Below are 19,342 nucleotides of genomic sequence, written 5' to 3'. Positions count from 1 at the left end.
TGTGTTGCAGCTGGATTTTTTTAAATCTATGTGCTTTATTTTATTTTACAGTACAGTACCAGTGGCTTGATCTGACCCACTATCAATATTTTCATTTATGTACTGATTTTTTGTATTGTTGAGTTACTGGGTCCCAACAACACTTGTCTATACAGATGTGTATCTATAAGTGGACACCATCACAATCTTGAACAAAATCGTATTTAAAGAAGATTTAAACAGATTAAAAGATCAAGTTCTGTTGGAGGATCCTTGCTTGAAGACTAAATTAACAGAAATATTAATATAAAAAGTTTTTTAGAGCTGCGGAACAACAGTTTCCCAGTGGTTCAAATCAACTCCAACATTTGGGACCTGGCACAGACCATGTATGTGGCAGGAGCAGGTGAGCAGAGCTGCAGGTGGAGGAAAAATTAGTGAATAACAGTTTCTGATTAATACTGCATAACGTGGCTGATTACAGAAACATAAATTTACATTTTACAGAAGCGTTATTAGAATGGAGATGTAATAATTTTTGGCACCATTTGGAGATCATTTTCTGTATTTTAGGCACCACATTGCGGTTGTATTTGTTAGTAGCTCAAATGTGGATAAATACTGAATAAACGGCTATTGTCTGTATGATTATTATTACTACTACAGCTTTGCACAGAGAGGAGGAAGAATTGCACAGCTGCAACTTTAAGACTCCACACGCCTCCCCTCCGTCATCTCCGACAATGGTCTTTTCCAGCTCCAGCTTATCACAGCAGAATTTGTAACATGCCATAATTTCTTCACCCCGGTGTGCGTGTGTGTGCGTGCGTGCGTGCGTGTATATGTGTGTGCATCCCGGGGAATCAGATGTCATTACGCGTCGCGGCTAACGTTTTTACCTCCCCTTCCTCCTCTTCCTCCTGCTCCTTCTTGCGCGTTTTATTTGTCGTTATTTGCGTTGACCATGCCAGCGGCGGGGACCAGCCGCACCTTCCCGATCGGATCCTCGGCGTCGCTGGATGTTCGCGCTGAGCAAGCCTCCTAGGATTGTCCTGCTTGATGGTATAAGCTGAGAGGACTGCGGTTGTCATTGATCCTCCACTGATAGTAAAGGGAGAAAATCGTGAGTATTGCACACTGTTGCCCGCCGGTATCGCAGTGACCTACATTGCCCTGTTCCTGCAGGGCTCAAGGTGATTTTTTTATGCCATATTGGAGCTGTTGGATGCTGGATGTTAAAAAGCTATATGTTTCCTGTGTGGGGTTGACATTGTGAAGGCTCTGCAGGAGGAGGAGGAGGAAAAAAAAGCAAAAAATACAGCCGGCTGTCACAGTGGAGAGACAGAGGAGAGAGTTAAAGGGGGGGCGGGATGCAGACTGAAAGGCTGGCATGATGTAATGCACTTGAGACAATAGCCAAGGATTCTCCCTAATTATCATTTCAGAGAATGAGGAGGAGTTTGTTCCAGCGGTGGAAAAGGAAAAAGATCAACGCCGCAGTCGGGGCTGATCTGCATGTGTGTGTGTGGTTAAGGAGCTGTCATATTGGGGGAACTAGCTGCCCCTCCTGTGAACAGAATTATTCCAAAGATGGATCTGAATGAATGAATGAGAAGACGTGCAGGTTCAGGAAGAAGGTTAAATCTTCCTATGGGTGCTGGGACGCATGACATCTCCGCTGAAGTTGTTTCACACATGCATCATGGAGAGAAGAAAAAAAGCTTAATTTTACATTCTACACTAGCTTTAATGTGTCTGGTGAGCAGTAGATGAAGCTTCTCCTGCCTGGAGGAGGTGTGGGAAGTGGCTACCTGTGGCAGCTTTTTATGCCAATGGAATGAGGGTTTGACGGCGTCTTTTTTACAGCACGGGATTGTTTGCTAAACCTTCCCTAATGAGGACGTTAAAATGCTGTCAGTGTCGGTGACAGTCGCTTAAGATCAGCTACAACTTTGCTTTTTGTTCACCTTGATCTGCGCGCCTCATTCAGCCCCCCATCGATTCACGCTTTGCATGACCTTGCTGCAGGGGATTGTGGGTGAAGTTAAAGGCTACACACTCGTCCTTTCATCCTCTCACGTGCACGTAGACTCATTTTCAGTCCAGCAGAAGACGCACAAACATCAGCCAGATGCTCACACACAAGTATAGAGGTAAAGTGCACTCAGAGACAAATGAAGACACACACACACGCACACACACACACACACACACTTGATGCTCAGCCTCCTCTTCCTTTCCCGCCCTCCCTAATGGCAGCATCCTGGGTGTAACTCTACACCCGTGCCATTCTCTTCATCCCGTCTCCGTCTCATTCACTTTTTCCCGCTCGCTGTATCACACGAGGACATCAATGAATGCAGGAAAATAGTATTTTGTGATGCAGCGTTTTACAGAAGCTATTCTTTATGCATTTTTTTGGGTCTGATTTCCATTTAAATGCTTCAGGAGCAGAATGTGATTTGGACTGAATGAGGATCTCAGGAGGCAAAGCAACAGTTGTTAGTAGATTTTAAGTCCATGATGGTTTGGGTGGACATATGCACCCTTTTACGTACACCAGTAACCCAAAACATTAAAACCATCTTCCTGATATTGTGTAGGCCCCTCTTGTGCAGCCCTGACCTGGCACCAGTACGTTGGCACCGGATCCTTTGGGTCCTGTTAGTTGCAGAGTGAGATCAGACTTGTTCCAATGCACCCCATGAAATTGACCGATAATGGGCCCGGCTGATTAACGTGGCCGATATTTGGCATTTTTCCAGTTACTGGTGTTTTTATTGATCGATTATTGATCTCTCCATGGTCTTAAAAATGTCACTCAAGCAGCGATTGCAAAAACTGAACAAGATACACAAGCCACAAACCAGGACATTAGCTTCTCTCACAGTGGCTATTGCTATACTAACGGCTAAGTAAGAAGGCAGCCACAGATTGCCCGGAAACAAAGTCTGGAAAACAATAATTAAGAATGCTTTAAATATGGACTTTAGTGGGCAATAAAAGTGAGAGAAAAACAGAAGAACAGCAGACATAACTGCAGGAGACAAACTGATCAATCTCAGTTCATCCTGCATAAACAGAGAAGAATGTCATAACTTAATTGTTCCTATTTCTATTTTACATATTCCTTATTAGTAATGAAGATTAATTGGGGCGCCCAGATAATGACCCATAAACGGGGGCTGTAGTCCCCCACACAGCAGTCATGGGTTCAAATCCAGCTCATGGCAATTTACTGCATCTCATTCCCCCACTCTTCTACCCATGTTTCCTGTCTCTCTCCACTGTCCTATAAAGGCAAAAAGGCCAAAAAAAAAACAAACCCTGAAATAAAACAATGAAGCCTAGTTAGGAATGACTGGTTCTCTGCTATCACATGCTGTCAAAACAGTACATGTAATGTACACTACCAGTCATAAATTTGGACACACCTTCTCATTCAATGCTTTTTATTTATTTGGATTATTTTCTACATTGTAGATTAATACTGAAGATGAACACTTTCTGTTTATAACACAATTCTATATTTATTCTTTTATAGTTTTGATGTGTTCAGTATTAATCTACAATGTGTAAAATAAGTAAATAAAAAACATTGAATGAGAAGGTGTGTCCAAACTCTTTACTGGTAATGTACATCAGTTCCAAATATAAATAGCAATTGGGTTAGTATATAATTGTGGGACTTTTTGTATCATAGTTGACATTTTTGCTGTTTTCAGGCCTAAAATCAACATGGCCGCCTATAACCAAACACCACATGGCATTTTTACAGAAAGATTCTTCTAAATTTTATATATACAACTGAGTAAAATTGACATTTAAAGTTATTTATAAAGATATTATAGTAAACCTGTTGACATGCCATAAATCCACACTTGACTCACACACTACTTTATATTAAATAACTCAGAAAGCCTTGGAGTCTGGCCAGTCTTTTCTTCAGGAGGAAATGACATCATGTGGAGCAGGTCATGTGATCTGGATTTAACACATTTCTTTGAGAGGTGATTTTGTAATGAGTAACTTAGTTGAAAGTGATGCAATTTGTTATTTTCCATCTAAAATTTGATATATTGTTAAAAAAAAGAAATATCTGTCATGACTATCTGAACTTAATAAAAAGAACACAATCAGAACATTTTTTGAATAAGCTCATTTGATTATTGTTTAGCTAATTAGAAGGTGTTTGTTACTATATTCGGATGGTTGTTTAGTTGAAATTTGAGTGATATCCAGTCATTTTTTATTTATAAGTGTTTGTTTCCTTAATAAATAATTATGGAATTTGTAAAGACATGATCATAATGAACATAAACAACATTAGTTGTTTTTTTTTTTTTTTTACTTGAAATGAAAATATATGCATGATAGATCCCATGGACTTCAAAAGTCCCTGAACTGTATATTGACTGAGAAAAAAGCCACATCTGTTGATCCCTACCATGAGTGGAGTTTAGATGCTGAATCAATGCCCTGAGCTCTTGGTTGCGTTCCTCGATCCCTTCCTGAGCATGTTTTGTGGTGTGTCGGGGTGCGTTTCCTGAGAATGCGGTTCCCATAGGGGCCGTCTCTAACAGTGTTTAAATGTTCATATAAATGTCACCATCCAAGGTTTCCCAGCAGAATGTTTCAGTGTCACAAACTGATCAATGTTCTTCTCTTCACCTGTCAGTGGTTTTAGTGTCATGGAATATGGTGATAGAACCAGTGTACTTGTGGCTCCACTCTCGAAAAAGAAGCTCATATGAGCAGCACTCTGAGAGAAAAAAAAATCATTTTATTCATCTGAGTGTGCAATTATTATTTTAGACAATTTTATAGTCCACTGAGTAAACAAATATATTTTGCACACTGTCAGCACTGAACAATTTGGTTTTCGTCTCTGTTGGTTTGTGGGCATTGCTTACAGATTCTATCTAAGTTTAATGAGTATAGGTAATGTAATTGTGTGTTCTCCTGAATACACTCTTCTCCTGCACTGTGGTTTCCCCAATACTGCTCCTGTATTTCTAAATGTCGTGCTTGATTCACTAAAACATGACTAGTTGTAGAATCTATTTCTCTAATTGACTGTAAGTGTTCATCACAGTACTTTTAATCCGACCTCTACTTCTACTTGACGGTCATATGAGAGAGAATGTAAATTTACCAAAAGCAGTTTTATATACAAGTGAGTTCTAAATTGTGTTTTCCATGAACGTGCTAAACATTGCAGGAATAACTTTCTGGGAGGGAGATGCTGTATTGAATTGTGATAGATGCAAAATTATAGTCAGGCAATAAAGACTATCTGAAAAATATTGCCATCAGCCTTTGACAATCCCTTCCAACATCAATTCCTATAAAGTAAAATCTTTGTTTTTCAGATCATCTGAAGGATTAGACTTTATATTCTTCAAGGTTCGCAAAATCCTGTCTGAAACTGCACGGTATTATTAAGAAAAAAATCTTTTTCAAGTATATTTTCAAACAATATGTTGCATGTCTTTTGTAATATTTTTTTATGTGGGATCAATTTTTGCTTGCTCGTCTGTTACCCCACTAAGTCGCCGTGATCAGGGTTTTACATCTAAAACAAATAAATAAGCATTGATATTGGTCGTTCATCGTGTGTAATTGGTGAATCGCCCCAGAATGTCACAGCAAGTGTTGGAGATGAGTTAACAGTATCCTGCTTCAGTGCTGTTGTACGTTCCTATGGCAGTGATTAAATTGACTAGACTTGAATTGTTGTTGTGTTGGCAGGCTGCTCTCGCATTTCGTTAGAAGTCTCTGCGGTGCCGGCTGCCATATGAATGAGATTTCTCAGCGCTATGAGTGTACCATGCAATCTGGCCACTTCCATTCACAAAAACGCTGCGTCACGCTTTTCCCACCTGTCGGCCCGACACGGATGCCAAGTATGGGGAAGAGTGGCGCACAACAGCTTTCCCATTACCCTTTGAGCTCATCATTGCAGTCTGTAGATGCACTTTGTGCTCAGCAGTGCGCCAAGAAATCAAACACAGACATTATTTAAAAGTGGAATTTCCCACTAGTCAGCTCCCCTGGCGGCCACAAAGCGACGTGTGTAATCAGCCTTTCTGCTTCTAGTAATGATGCAAGTGAAGTGCATTATCATCAAAACATTTTTTTTTTGTTTTGTTTTGCCGTACACTCTCATTCCTGTTGGGAGTCAATGTGCTTGAATGAGTCTAATAGGTTGTTGCGAATATTTGAAAAGCTGACCTCGCATTTCATAAAAAATTAGCTCCATAATGAGCTTTTTTTTTTTTTTTTTTGCTTTGGTTTGTTTAACTGGTTTCTAAATGACCATCTCCCAACTTAATGAGTTAAAGCGTTATTAATTCTGGGCTTGATGATAACGGGGCTTTAAAGGCGCTATTAAGTAATGCTGGTTTTTATTTTAGCGCCTCCAAAGTCAGCTCAACAAGCACACGGCTTATCTCCAAAGCCACAGAGTGTTGTGTTCAGTCCTCTGCCCGTTCTGCTCACGCTCGCACTCCACATGTCTTTTGATGTGTCCCAGGTGGTGAATAGTGCTGAATTCGCCTCACTCGGCCATATACAGCCCGGAAACATACTGCTGTTTTTTTGTGCGCCGCTCCTTATCTGCACGCACAATTGTTCCCATTAATGAGATTAACTGAAGACAGTCAGGAAATTAGCCGCAGTTTGCTGATTTGTTCCTGCCAAAACGAAGCGATTCTACATAAGTGGCCAAACTTACATCTGTCCCATATAGACACTGTGTGTTTTTTATTCGCTGAAGGGAAAGTGCCAGAGATTTGTTGTACATTTTGTCATATTCTCCCTGTTTGTGCTTTTTGCTGTTTTCAAAGTACAGATAGTAATCATTTTGGCAGGAAATACAGATGAGGGGGACATAGCAGTGATCAAGCCTCCTGCCAGACAAGAATATTATGGGATGACTGTACAAAACCACGGATTACTTCCTTTTTTGTTTTTTGTTTTTTTACATCCACTGCCAGTTTTTGGAGACTGTTCGCTTTCTGGGATGTTTGTACATGCCAACGTTATGATTTAACTGTCACTGATAGCATGCTTCAAACAAAGTCCTTGTCAATGTCTAAACCTACACCCACTGCTCATGGAGGTGTTTTATTTCTGTCTGCTCGGAACAGACACTTCATGCAGCGATTGGTCGAGGTGTAGAGGGTTTTAACTTCTCGGTCCAGCTTGCTGTTGTGCAAGTACAGTCAGTGGAGGCCGGACTTGCTAGACGAGTTGAAGAATAATCTCGTTTCTCTAGGACTTTTCCTCCTACTTTTGACTTTGCAACCCTTTTGCCTTCAAATCATATGTTATACAAATAAGTTTGTCTTGAGTGTATTGAGACTTAAGGAAAGGTCATTGTTATAGCAAATAAAATACGGTTAAAGCTAGGGATTGACTGATATGTTTTTTTTTTTTTAGTTCTGATACCAGCTATTGGTAATCGACAATGGCCGATAACCAATATTTGGAACCAGTATGCAATAAATGTAATGTTTTAACAGCATGTGATAGCAGAGAACCTGTTACTGATAACTAGGCTTCTTCTTTAATGTTTAAATGGGAACTATAACTGAATATGGCGTCTCTACCACAGAATAAAACAACCAAGCACATTGAAATACAAACCAGATTTGTCACATGCTGCATTGGACTTGAAGTAGAGCATTTAATTTATCAATAATCGGTCAATAAAAATACTCACACCGATAATCAGGAAAATACCAAATATTGGCCATGATTATAAGTCTGTCCTTAGTTAAAGCCCATCTTCATTTGCTGATTTAAACCTTACAACTCCTCTCTGTGTATCAGAGTTGGATATTTCCAAGTTTTTCCAGGAAAATAACCCCTTCCTATCTTCAAATCTCTCAGAAGATATGGGAGACCCTGTTACTGCCAGAACATGCAAAGACCTGGCATTGTAACCCACCCAGAGGGGACCAAGTCTGGGCAATGGGATGTTCTCATCTCGCTAAATAAACCTGACTGTGGTCGGGACACCCCGCTGAAGTCCAAGTGAGAATTCTAGGTATGGTTACCTGTACATTTTGCGACTCGTTTGGCTGTTCTTTTGATTGTAGCTCTGTTGTGACTTTTATTTGTATCTTTTTTCCGGTGGAAGGCTTGCAATAAATAACTGGAAAAATATTAATTTCATCTCTGTGCATTCAGTAGAGAACTGACTCAAAGACACAGTTAATAAAAGCTGAATGTGAACTTAAAAGGTCTCTCTCTGGCCATTCATTAGACCCCTTAAAATGCATTTCTGTGTATCATAGTCACATACCTGCAAGAAAATAATCCCTTCTGACCTTTCCTAATGCTTTCAGCTGATATTTCACCTGCGATGTTGTGACATTCTGGGGCCATGCACCAATTACGCATGATGAAAGACTAATATTAGTGCTAACCTATTTGTTTTTAGTGAAAATCACGATCACTGCAGCTTAGTAAAAGGCTCTGGGGTACCGGAGGAGTAAGAAAAATTAGTTCTCACAGGAAAAATATTACATTAGGCTTTAAAGTCCCTCTCTGGTCATTGATTAAAACCCTAAAAACTAATTTTCTGTGTACCAAAGTTACACATTCAGATTTGTTTACACCTTTAAAATGGCTTAGTTTAATTATACACCATTGATTTCCTCTGGAATGTGCAGATCTATGAGGTTCCTACCTCTCTCTAGAGCCACAGAATGTAATTCAGCTATACCTTTTAAAGCCAGAAACTGATTCTGAAGAAAAATTCAGAAAGTCCTGCTCTGCAAATTGGAAGGATTGGTTGGATTAGAGTTTTGTGTAGAATCCTGGAAGTCTGAATCTGTGTTATGGAGACATCATGAGTACACTGTAGTTTCAATGGTGGAAATGGTTGAAAAAACACCATATGGACACATTAACAGGGTGAAAATTGATTGATTTTCAATGGAAGGAGTCTTTTTTTAATAGGATGGGATGTGAAAGCTACAGATGCTTCATGCCCATCCACCAACCTGCTACATACCGTACACTCCCTCCTGCAGTGGCACGAAGAGTTGACGGTGGATGTAAATAGTGATGTTTAGGCATCATTCTTGGGGATACTCACCTGTCAACACAGTCTCACACCAAAATGTGTGATCGCTATGTCAATCGTTACAGCACAGAATGTACTAGTGTTTAAAAAAGGCTGTAAGGTTGTGTGATGATCTATGGCGTGTCCGAATCAAGTGACACAAATATGTAAAAATAGAGATAGAGGTAATACGTTGACCCAGGAAACACTAGTTTGTCTGCTGTGAGGGATCATTCTGTTACACAACTACTTGGTTACATAGGTACAAGAACTGTGTTGTTAAGCTTTGGAAATGGGCACCATCTGAGCTCAACTACACCCAAAAACTAACCACAAAACTCCAGGTGTTTTCTACGTTGCTAAGATGAGGAGTCCTGCCTCAAGGACAGCTTCTAAACAACAATAATCTCGCAATTTTACAGCTTTTTTTCATATAAAAATTGTATGTTGGACCAATGTATTGGCCTAAAACACTGTATTTTTCCCTTAAAATTAGCCATACAAAAATGAAATAGTCCAATAATGCCTTGATGTCATAGATTGGATCGCCTCCTTTCATTATCATGCTACACTTTTACTCGTCTTCTCTGCTGGATGCAAGTTTGCTCATCGGCTTCTTGACGCCGACTGGATGGCTCCGGAGCCAGGTGTCTGAGCTCGGTTGAGACTCCTAGGCGAGAAAAAGAGGGCTCTGGATTTGTTGCACTGATTGGGACGAAAACCTCCCTCCTAGCCCTTTGAATAATTCATTGATTGGCATATGGCATGGAGAGAAAAGCCCAATGATCCCTGCATGTCTGTCTGTGCTCATTTCTTAGTGCATCTGTGGCCTACAATGTATTCAATTGAGCGTGTTGCTGTGATCCCTCCTGTGATTCCTGCATACTTTTAGCCTCACATTTAACATCTTTAACCAGCTGCAGCTACATTTGGTTTTTGCAACATAATTCTTCAATATTTGACTTAGATGTATGCCAAAGCATACTCTGACATGCTTGTGGAATTGGACGGCAGCTTCTCGCATTATCATAATGTGCTGTGATGTTTCATTGCAATGGAAACGAGCTAGCAGGAGCCGCTCTGTTCTGTTTCAAGCTCCAGGATTGTCTGTAGTAGCTGTTTTAGCAGTGGTAAATTGGTCTTCTAGGCTGCGAGGAAATAGTATTGGCACTGTTAGCAAGAGAAATCTCCACATGTGCATCCCAGCTGGCAATAAGAGCCCCTCAATCCACACGTTCTTCACACTGCCCACAGTAGGTGATTAGTGTATATCTATCCAAGAGGATCTCACTAACTCTTACCTGTCATCACCGCTGCTCCACTCTAGAGGGAAACTAATGACTTGCTGTCCAAACAGTCCGTCCAATAACAGGATCCAGCAGCAGAGGAGCAGAATTTTCTCACAAAGGCAAATTGAAGGAAAAGTAGACGCTGTTTATCTCTGCATTCTGCTTCAAGGCTTTACAGACGAGATGCATTTCTCAGGCTTCACTCTGAATCTCAAGTTTAACTAAAGAGTCTGGCCTGATGCCTTTTGAGGGGCATAATTAGGCAGATAAATGTTTCATTGAGTGATATGGTATGCTTTCAGGAAGGGCGCCTCGTACGGCTAAAAGCGCAGACAGAAGCAGATCAGTCGGTGCACTTTCCCTCCGTAGCTATTGATTTTTCATAGACAGCAGAAATGATTTAAGGCACAGTCACGGTGAGATCAAAGCATAAGGTGCAGGAATAGGACAAAAGGGGATTGTATGTGCCATGAGGCAGAAAAACATCCTCAATACACTTTGCTTTTCCGTGCGGTTTAAAGGAGAAATAAAATGCGTTTCGGAGCATGTTCGCCGGCGCATTGTGGGAGAGTGTGATGTAATGTAGGAGATCAAACATAAAAGGTCAAATTTGAGAGCTAGCCCCTCCAAATCAGGAGAAATGATCCATGTATTTTTAAATTACTAACTAAAGCAGACATTACAGATTACCCCACCATCCCTGCATCCCTACTTTCAACCTATAGCTCATTTTCTTATCTGATGCCAGATTTGTGTGCGTTTTTTAATGAACCCGATGCCTTCTCTGTATGTGTACGCATGTAGCAGAACCGACAATAAAGCTGACTTTGACTTCCTCCTCTGCACAACCAACATGTATTGAGCCGTAGTCAGGAATAAATCACTACCTTCTACTTAAAATGCACCAGCGATGCCCCGGTCTGTCCGCCAGCCCTCCTTGCTCTCCAAGCGCAGGCTGGCATGTGCGGCGTGTCCAGCCAAGCGGCATGCAGGCTCAGTCTCTCCGGTCTAAATGACAGCGGATGGTGGCTAAATGGTGAACTGGTGGGAGCCTGGCCGGGTGCCTGGAGAAGATATGGGAGACCACTGGTCTTACTGCCAGAACATGCTGAGACACAGACCTGGCATTGTAACCCACCCAGAGGGGACCAAGTCTGGGCAATGGGATGTTCTCATCTCGCTAAATAAACCTGGCTGAGGTCAGGACACTGAGTAAATATGGCCTAACGTTGAGGCCAGAATGACCAGAAACTTAGAAGGATTTTGGATGTAGTGGTCTGTACATTGAGAGGCCTTTGAGTGTTTTGGTTGTGGCATGGTTAGCTGCTGCTTTGATGTTAGCTCTTGTGTGTGTTTTTTCAGTATTTGTTGCTCTGGAAGACTTCCTTGGATGATTGAGAGACTGGTTCAAGACATAGTTACCATTAAGTTAAGACTTCTCTCTGATCACTAATTAAAAAATAGTCTCTGTGTCAAAGTTACATATTTAAACGTTCACTATGGAGCAGTGAGAGTGCCAAATTACAAAAATAAATCCACAAAAGAATAAGCAAATAAAAGTGGAAATATAAAGATGGATAAATAAAATGAAAAAATAAATAGAGTTGCTATATTAAAAAAATGGTCAAAAATTAATCCATAAAAGAACAGGTTAATAAAAAAAGAAATATAAAGACAAATAAATGAAATAATTAAAAAATAAGAAGAAATGTGCTCATAATAAAATTAAAAATAAATAATGTGGCAATATGAAGCAATATTTATCAAAAAAATTATCTATAAAGAAAAGGCTAATAAAAGTAGAAATATAAGGACAAATAAATAAAATAATTTAAAAAAAGATGAAATGGGCTTATAAATAAAATTAAAAAGAAATAATGTGGCAAATAAATAACATAAAAGTTTTTTTTATTTGTCTTTATATTTCTATTTTTATTAGCCTTTTTGTTTATGGATTCATTTTTAAAAAATTAATATTTCTTTATATAGCAACATTTTTTATTTTTCATTTTATTAATTCATCTTGATATTTCCCCTTTTATTTGCTTATTCTTTTATAGATTTATTTTAGTAATTTGGCACTCTGACTACTCCGTAATCACCTCCTGCTTAAAAATGGCTCAATGTGATTATATCCTTGAGAGCAGCGATCTAACCACTGGGTTGCGGACTGGTATCAGGCCGTGAGTAATTTGGTTCCGAGCCACACAGAAAGAATAAAAATGTTTTTTATTTTGTTTCCGGCGGAGTCTGCAGGCCGTTTTATTTTGAAAAATGACTAGATGTCTTCCAGTCACTTCAATCTGGGCTTGTTCCCCGTACTTGATTGATGAATAAAACTAATTTTTTTTGTTTAGGACACATTTTTTAAATAAAAAAAGAAAATATTATTTTTCATCTGCACCATGACCAGTCTATAGAAAATTTTCTTGCTTGAAACTGATCTGTGGTGCAAAAAAGGTTGAAGACTGCTGCTTTAAACAGTGTAGATTTCCTCACTGTAGCTTGAACACACCAGCTCTTTCCAAACACCGTAAAACTACTCTACGCTACACAAATGCGTGTTATATTATTGGAGTGGTTGAGCCATGAATGTTTAAATCAATTCTAAAAAGGATAGTAGATAATAGAATAGAATAGAATGGAATGGAATAGAATAGAATAGAAATACTTTATTAATCACCGAGGGGAAATTCGGTTGCTGCAGCAGAAAGAGTACAGTTCCTACTGCCATAAATACAGAAAAATAAGCAATAATTTGCAGTAAATTAAAATAAACTATAAGAAAAATATAAAATGCAAAATCTCCTATGTAAAGAATAAACAAAGCGTTGTATATGTAGTGCAAATAGTGTGCAAGAGTAAACAAAAAAAATGTTCAATTTCAAAATTACACTTGGAAACAGATGCTACAAGGCAGAGAGGGCTGAGACCTCTAATTTTGCTCATGATGTGTCTTCTATCATATTAAAAAAAAAACAGTAAATGTTTTTCACTCGAAGGGCTTTTTAATGTCTTTTACCACAAAGCATTCTATTTTTCTAAACCTTATCAAGTAGCTTGGTGTCTGAACCTATGCTAAAAGCAAAACTTCGATCTACTTAAGTATAATATAGCGACTGTCTTGAGTGAAAGTCCTGCATCGGACTTATGCCACTACGAATTATCTCACTTCCTAATATGGACATTGTGGGTCTTTGAAACCTGTTTCCAACTATGTTATACTGCCATCGTGTTGGAGGAAATATGTTTCTTTCAAAACGTAATTGAGATTGGAGTTGTATAGGGACATATTTTGCTCCACCAAGTAGCTTCTGTATGTAACAAGTGACTGCTATGGTGGAATTTTCTTTTACTTAAGAAACCCCAAACGTACATGTTTTTGAGACACTAGAGCATTAAGGTGGATATTCCTGGCATTGTTTGCTTTTTTCACTTATCAAAAACACCATATGGACATGTTAACAAGGCAGAAGACCTGTTAAAAACAGAAAGGCTCTTCAAAAGAAAGACTGGAATCAGGCCAGTTGGCTGGCTTTGCACCTTCGAACAACTTCAAAACTGTGATTTTAACATGATATTTTATGTGCATGTACTTGACCTGCATTGAATTCAGAAAATTTGACGCTGTGTTTCAATGAACAGTGAGCTCACTAATCTCTATACCAAACAGCTGGGTCCAGCGACCGTGAATGCTAGATGTTCTCTTGAAGACGATTGGCAACTAGACAAAACTCGCGCCACTTTCTTGTTAATAATTGAATGTAATATGTAAGTAAGGTAATATTATTGCTGTTGGAAATCAGATTTTGTCTGTTTTGATGGAGGCTTCCATCTAAGCATGTCTTTTTCCGTTTAAGGCACATGGATCAGGCTAATGTTAAATCATGGTATGAAAGCACAGAATCGTATTTTCCAAGCTCAGTCTCTCCAAATAGCGTATCCTACCATTTTCTTGCACGCTTTATGTTAAACCACTCAAATCTTTCTAACCAGTGGCGTTTCGTGGCTTACTGCCCAATCGCATCTGGCTCTGACGTCCGATGATGCAAAGAGAGTTTTTAGCTCATGAAGCGACCCATCGGTTTGAACGATTCCTGACGCTCTCTGAGGCCCCTGGGGGAGGCTGGAATATGGCTTCCACATATCCACTATAGCATAGATACGGTGTATTATGCAACCCGATCTGGGCTGGCCCATTAAACAGCAGAAGCGTGAAATCTAGGGCAGAACGCCCAGCATCCCAAGACGTCTCCGCAGCTTTGAAACGCTGGGGTGATGCTGAGCCAAGCTCCAACTGTGTCAGGCCCAGTCACATGCACACAGGCATACAAACAGTAGCATGTGGATATTTACAGAGGCACGTGTAGTAGGGAGTGGACGGACATGTTTGTTTTTCTGTATATGTGGATGCTCATCTTTTCCAGATTAACTGTTTTGGTTTTGTTATGTTGTTTAAATATAGAAATGAAACTCAATCTCAAAGATTTTTTGTATATATTCCTTGATTACTTGATATTTACTATTGTAGGGTAATATGGTGGTCCTGAAATTGAATGTGCTGCCTCTTGCTTTTTTGAATTTGGCTTTTTTTATTGATTAATTCTGATAGTGTATCACCAAACCCCTCAGAAGCAAGTCTCGCCGCTTAGCAGTCATCTTGGTAACGCCTCCAGGCAGTTATTTCATGCTAACAAGATCAGGTCTTGATCTAAGTGAATGCTGAAAGATCCATTATTTCGCTTTCAGTGGTCACCAGTACATAAACAAGTGCATTTACTGAATCACCCGTCAAATATGATAAAAAAATAAGTGCTCATAAAACGAATGACTTTCCCCCAAAATCTGTTTTTTCCCTGCAGGTTATACTTACAAAATGCATGCTCACTTGCGCCTTTGCAACAACATGATTGGCTGGATGTTTCACAAAGGAGATAATTGGCGGGACTTTATTTCATACAGAATTTTACTATTGTTCTCTATGATATTTCTTTTGTCAGGATTCTTTAAGTGCCAAATTTCTCCCTTATATCATCTCAGACTTATAACCTCAGACTTAGGCTACAAAAACAAGGCTATTTTCCTCCAAGTGTTCAACAGCAGAAACACACACTTGTGGCAGTAAGTGTCTTTGAAGATACATATTTGGAACTTGCAAATTGCAAAACTTCACAACGATGACTTGTGCGTCTTATTGATGATCAATCCATAGGAGTTGTATGTATTATAAGAACTGCTTGCTGAAATTGACAATAATATAAGTAAAAGTTGTGACTTCAAAATGCAAGTTGTTCTCTTTTTTTAGTGGGAACAATCATCCATCCATTATCTATATACCACTTTATCCTCTGTAAGATTTTTTGTATATGGGTCAATATATGATTGTGGGATGTCTTGTAGCATAGTTGACCGGCATCATAGTTGACATTTTTGTTGTTTTCAGGCCCTAAAATCAACATGGCATTTTTAGAGAAAGATTCTCCTAAATTTTATATATACAATTGAGTAAAATTAAAATTGAAAGTTATTTATAAAGATATTGTAGTAAACCTGTTGACATGCCATAAGTTCACACTCTTTATATTAAATACTACTACTTTATATTAAATAACTAACAAAGCCTTGGAGTCTTGCCAGTCTTTTCTTCAGGAGGAAATGACATCATGAGGAGCAGGTCATGTGATCTGGAATTAACACATTTCCTTGAGAGGTGTTTTTGTAATGAGTAACTTAGTTGAAAGGGATTTTTTGGCTATAAGTTGTTATTTTCCATGTAAAATTTGGTATATTGACAAAAAAGAAATATCTGTCATGATTATCTCAACTTAATAACAAGAACACAATCAAAACTATTTTTGAATCAGTTCATTTTATTATTGTTTAGCTAATTAGAAAGTGGTTGTTATTAATTTTGGTGGGTTATTTTGTTGATATTTTAGTGATATCCAGTCATTTTTTATTAATAAAATGATTGTTTCCGTAATAAATAATTATGGAATTTGTAAAGACATGATCATAATGAACATAAAAACATTAGTTTTTTTACTTTTAATAAAAATTCATGCAAGATATATCCCATGGACTTCAAAAGTCCCTCAATTATATATTGACCCATATAGTATAAAAGCACATGTTAAGGCTCAATGATGCTGATGAAGGCAGCAACCCATAATACTACTTAATAAGTGAGTGTCTGGGTTTTCTGGGGTTACTTTGTCACACTCACCTCTACAAACTTTATTGGTAAAATATAAATTAAAGGGTGAAGGCAGAAGACACCTTGGACAGGTCACCAGTCTATCACAGGGCCACACAAAGAGGCCAACAATCACACTCACATTCACCCCTATGGACAATTTAGAATTACCAATTACCCACGCTGCACAGGGGGAACATATAAACTACATAGAAAGATCCCTAGCTGTAAATCAAACCTTCCAGCTGTGAGGCAACAATGCTAACTACTGCATCACACATTCATTTCCACACTTCTGTCTAACCTCTGATCTTCCTCCTCTTCAGCAGAGCCAAGATGATGTGCGAGGTGATGCCCACCATCAGCGAGGACACGGCGCTGAGCCAGCGCGGCTCTCAGAGCAGCGCCTCGGACCCGGACTCCCACTTCGAGCAGCTGATGGTCAACATGCTGGACGAGAGGGACCGGCTGCTGGACACGCTGAGGGAAACCCAGGAGAGCCTCGGACTGGCCCAGCAGCACCTTCAGGACGTCATCTACGACAGAGACTCGCTGCAGCGCCAGCTCAGCTCCGCCCTGCCACAGGTGAGTGACGACAAGGCCTCTTTTGACTCGTTTTTCTTTAGAGACTGACTGTTTGATTGTGTGGATACAGACAGGAAAGACAGTTCGACCTGCAGTGAAGCTCTAAGGCTTGAATGTTGTGGTTTTTCTGGTGTGATGTTGACCTCTGGGCCACCAGGATGCCTGCTTTTTATTCAAATATTGCATTAAGTAGCTTTTATTGAGTAGTTTAGAGTGTTTTACCCACACATTACATCTGAACTTTGAGCTCCTGATTGCTGTTGCTTACAATATGTGCTTCCATACCTCGCAAAATGTGCGATGTGAAATAAATCCCTCCTCAGCAGTGCTCCTCATCTCAACTGAGTAATTATCTTTTCATTTGCAGTACATCACTGGAGTGTGCTTAAGTGAACATGGCATAAACATTGTGTCTTCCACTACTTTGGCTTTGGAACATTTTCCAACTCAGTGGCTCTCACGCAAATAAGCCTGGATGAAATCATGGAAAAGAATTTGTCGTTTCAGAGCATGAATTCTGCATTCTTTAAATATTTAATAAATGGGATCTAATAAATAGTTCCATTACATGCAGCTAATTTTGTAAAGTGCTTTCAATGGAGCATACACTAAATGGCATATTGTTGTTGTCATGCCCACTGGTTGTGGTGACGTTGCAGATACATCAGTATTTGAAATGTCAGACGTAATTAGTTGTGTCGTTTGAAGTGGAATCAGCGCAACATGCCAGCGAGGTGAACATTTCGGTGTGTTCGGCTTCGACTTCATCTTTCATGTGGAAAAAAAAGAAAGAAAAGGCCTTACGTAATAATTCCTACAGTAAAGTGGAGATTAGCTGAAAGTGTGTCAGTAATTCTAGTCACACGCTTTCCCCACTCTGTTTCCAAGAGACTCTGGAGGTTTGTTGGTGGAGAGAAGAGGACTTTGTTCGCAGGCGGTGCCCGCTGATAGCGCGGTAATCCGCATGGTTTTTGGAGACGCAGGCTGGGCAATACACTGCGTCTGCCTCGGCTTTGGTCTGATCGCACATTAGGACTTAAAAGGGGTTTGAAGTGTTAAAAAGATGAGAGCCATTTCTTGCCCAGTGGTGTTTAGAATAATTAGACTTACACCTCTTTATTATGACGTCCGAAACGCGTCATTGGAATCGCGAGATGTTATAAATAAGTTTTTACCAGAGACCGTCTTTGCTGTGTTTAATCTTGAATTCATCTCAGACTGTAGGTTTGAGCTCACTGTTATGTAGTTCCAGCTCATACTTCAGCCTCGGGGCTTTTTATCTGCCTCAGAAGTTACCCGGCAGACATAATATACAGTGGAGAGAACAAGACAAAAAAGGGAAAACTTAAGTGCTACAAAATGCTTTTTATGGCTGTTTTCAAACACTCTGCTGCTGCTGCTGCACACACTGAATATAGAGGAAAAAACAGCACCAAAGAAAGACACCAGTCCCATTTCTCCTGTGTATTTGAATGCATATGTTTCCTATTGGCGTATATTCCTTCACCCGTCCAAACATTCCTTCTCCAGCGGAGGCATCCGGGGCTGCCAAAGTGAAATAACATTTCCATTATCAGACAATTTTGCTGATGTCCACCGGCAGTAAAGCTCCACGTTGATGTATGGCTTGTCATTGCATAATGACAGAGCTGACATACTGCTCTGGTGCTTTTCCTGCCGTCTGGCTCAAATTAGATGTCATTGGGATCCTCCTAGCGACTGTCCTGGTACAAACGCTTCTATTAATTAGTCCGATGGCATCTTATTGGCCCGTGTGATATCAACATCGCTCTAATGGTTTATGAAGAGGTTTGTTAGGCCTTGGTAATTATATACGGAGGCATTTGGAGTTGTGTTTGCAGCCTTTTTTTTTTTTTTTTAACAATAAAGAACAATTTCACAGAAGCAGTGGTCACCTTTGTGTCACTGTGTTATGAATGTCTTGTCATGATTTTACTGCATCTGACACTTGAGTTCTAATTGTTTAACAAAGATGTCATTTTGCGGTAAATTTCGGGGAGCCGGCAGATGTAGCGGGGATTCTTAAAGAGGGCAACAGATAGCTTCCAGGTCCACTCAGTGTGTGTGATTGCAGAGGAGGTGATGAATGAGAGGAGAAGCAGCAGAGCTTCTTTTTCTTCTTCTTCTTTTTTTTTGATACAGAACTGGCCTCATTTAAGCGATAGGCAGCCTGTGAATGTGTCTTTACTAATATCA

At 39.6% G+C, this 19,342-nt stretch overlaps 1 protein-coding gene across 6 annotated transcripts in view; it reads left to right on the top strand.

Annotated features, from left to right (window-relative positions):
* The first annotated feature begins 717 nt into the window (after nt 1–717).
* Nucleotides 718–19,342, top strand: part of ppfia2 (PTPRF interacting protein alpha 2) — a 212,095-nt gene continuing 193,470 nt past the window's right edge. For 2 of the 6 annotated variants that reach the window (XM_055006695.1, XM_055006693.1), the window contains exons 1-2: nt 719–1,102; nt 16,867–17,125. In XM_055006695.1, the coding sequence (XP_054862670.1) occupies nt 16,877–17,125 (249 nt within the window). In that variant the 5' untranslated portion in view covers nt 719–1,102; nt 16,867–16,876. Of the gene's footprint in view, nt 1,103–16,866; nt 17,126–19,342 lie in introns of all 6 variants that reach the window. The other 4 variants (XM_055006698.1, XM_023264600.3, XM_055006697.1 and 1 more) reach the window with 3 other exon arrangements.

The sequence above is a fragment of the Amphiprion ocellaris genome, chromosome 21, assembly GCF_022539595.1.
Source record: "Amphiprion ocellaris isolate individual 3 ecotype Okinawa chromosome 21, ASM2253959v1, whole genome shotgun sequence".
Lineage (NCBI taxonomy): Eukaryota > Metazoa > Chordata > Actinopteri > Pomacentridae > Amphiprion > Amphiprion ocellaris.
This window is presented reverse-complemented; position numbering and strand designations above follow the sequence as displayed.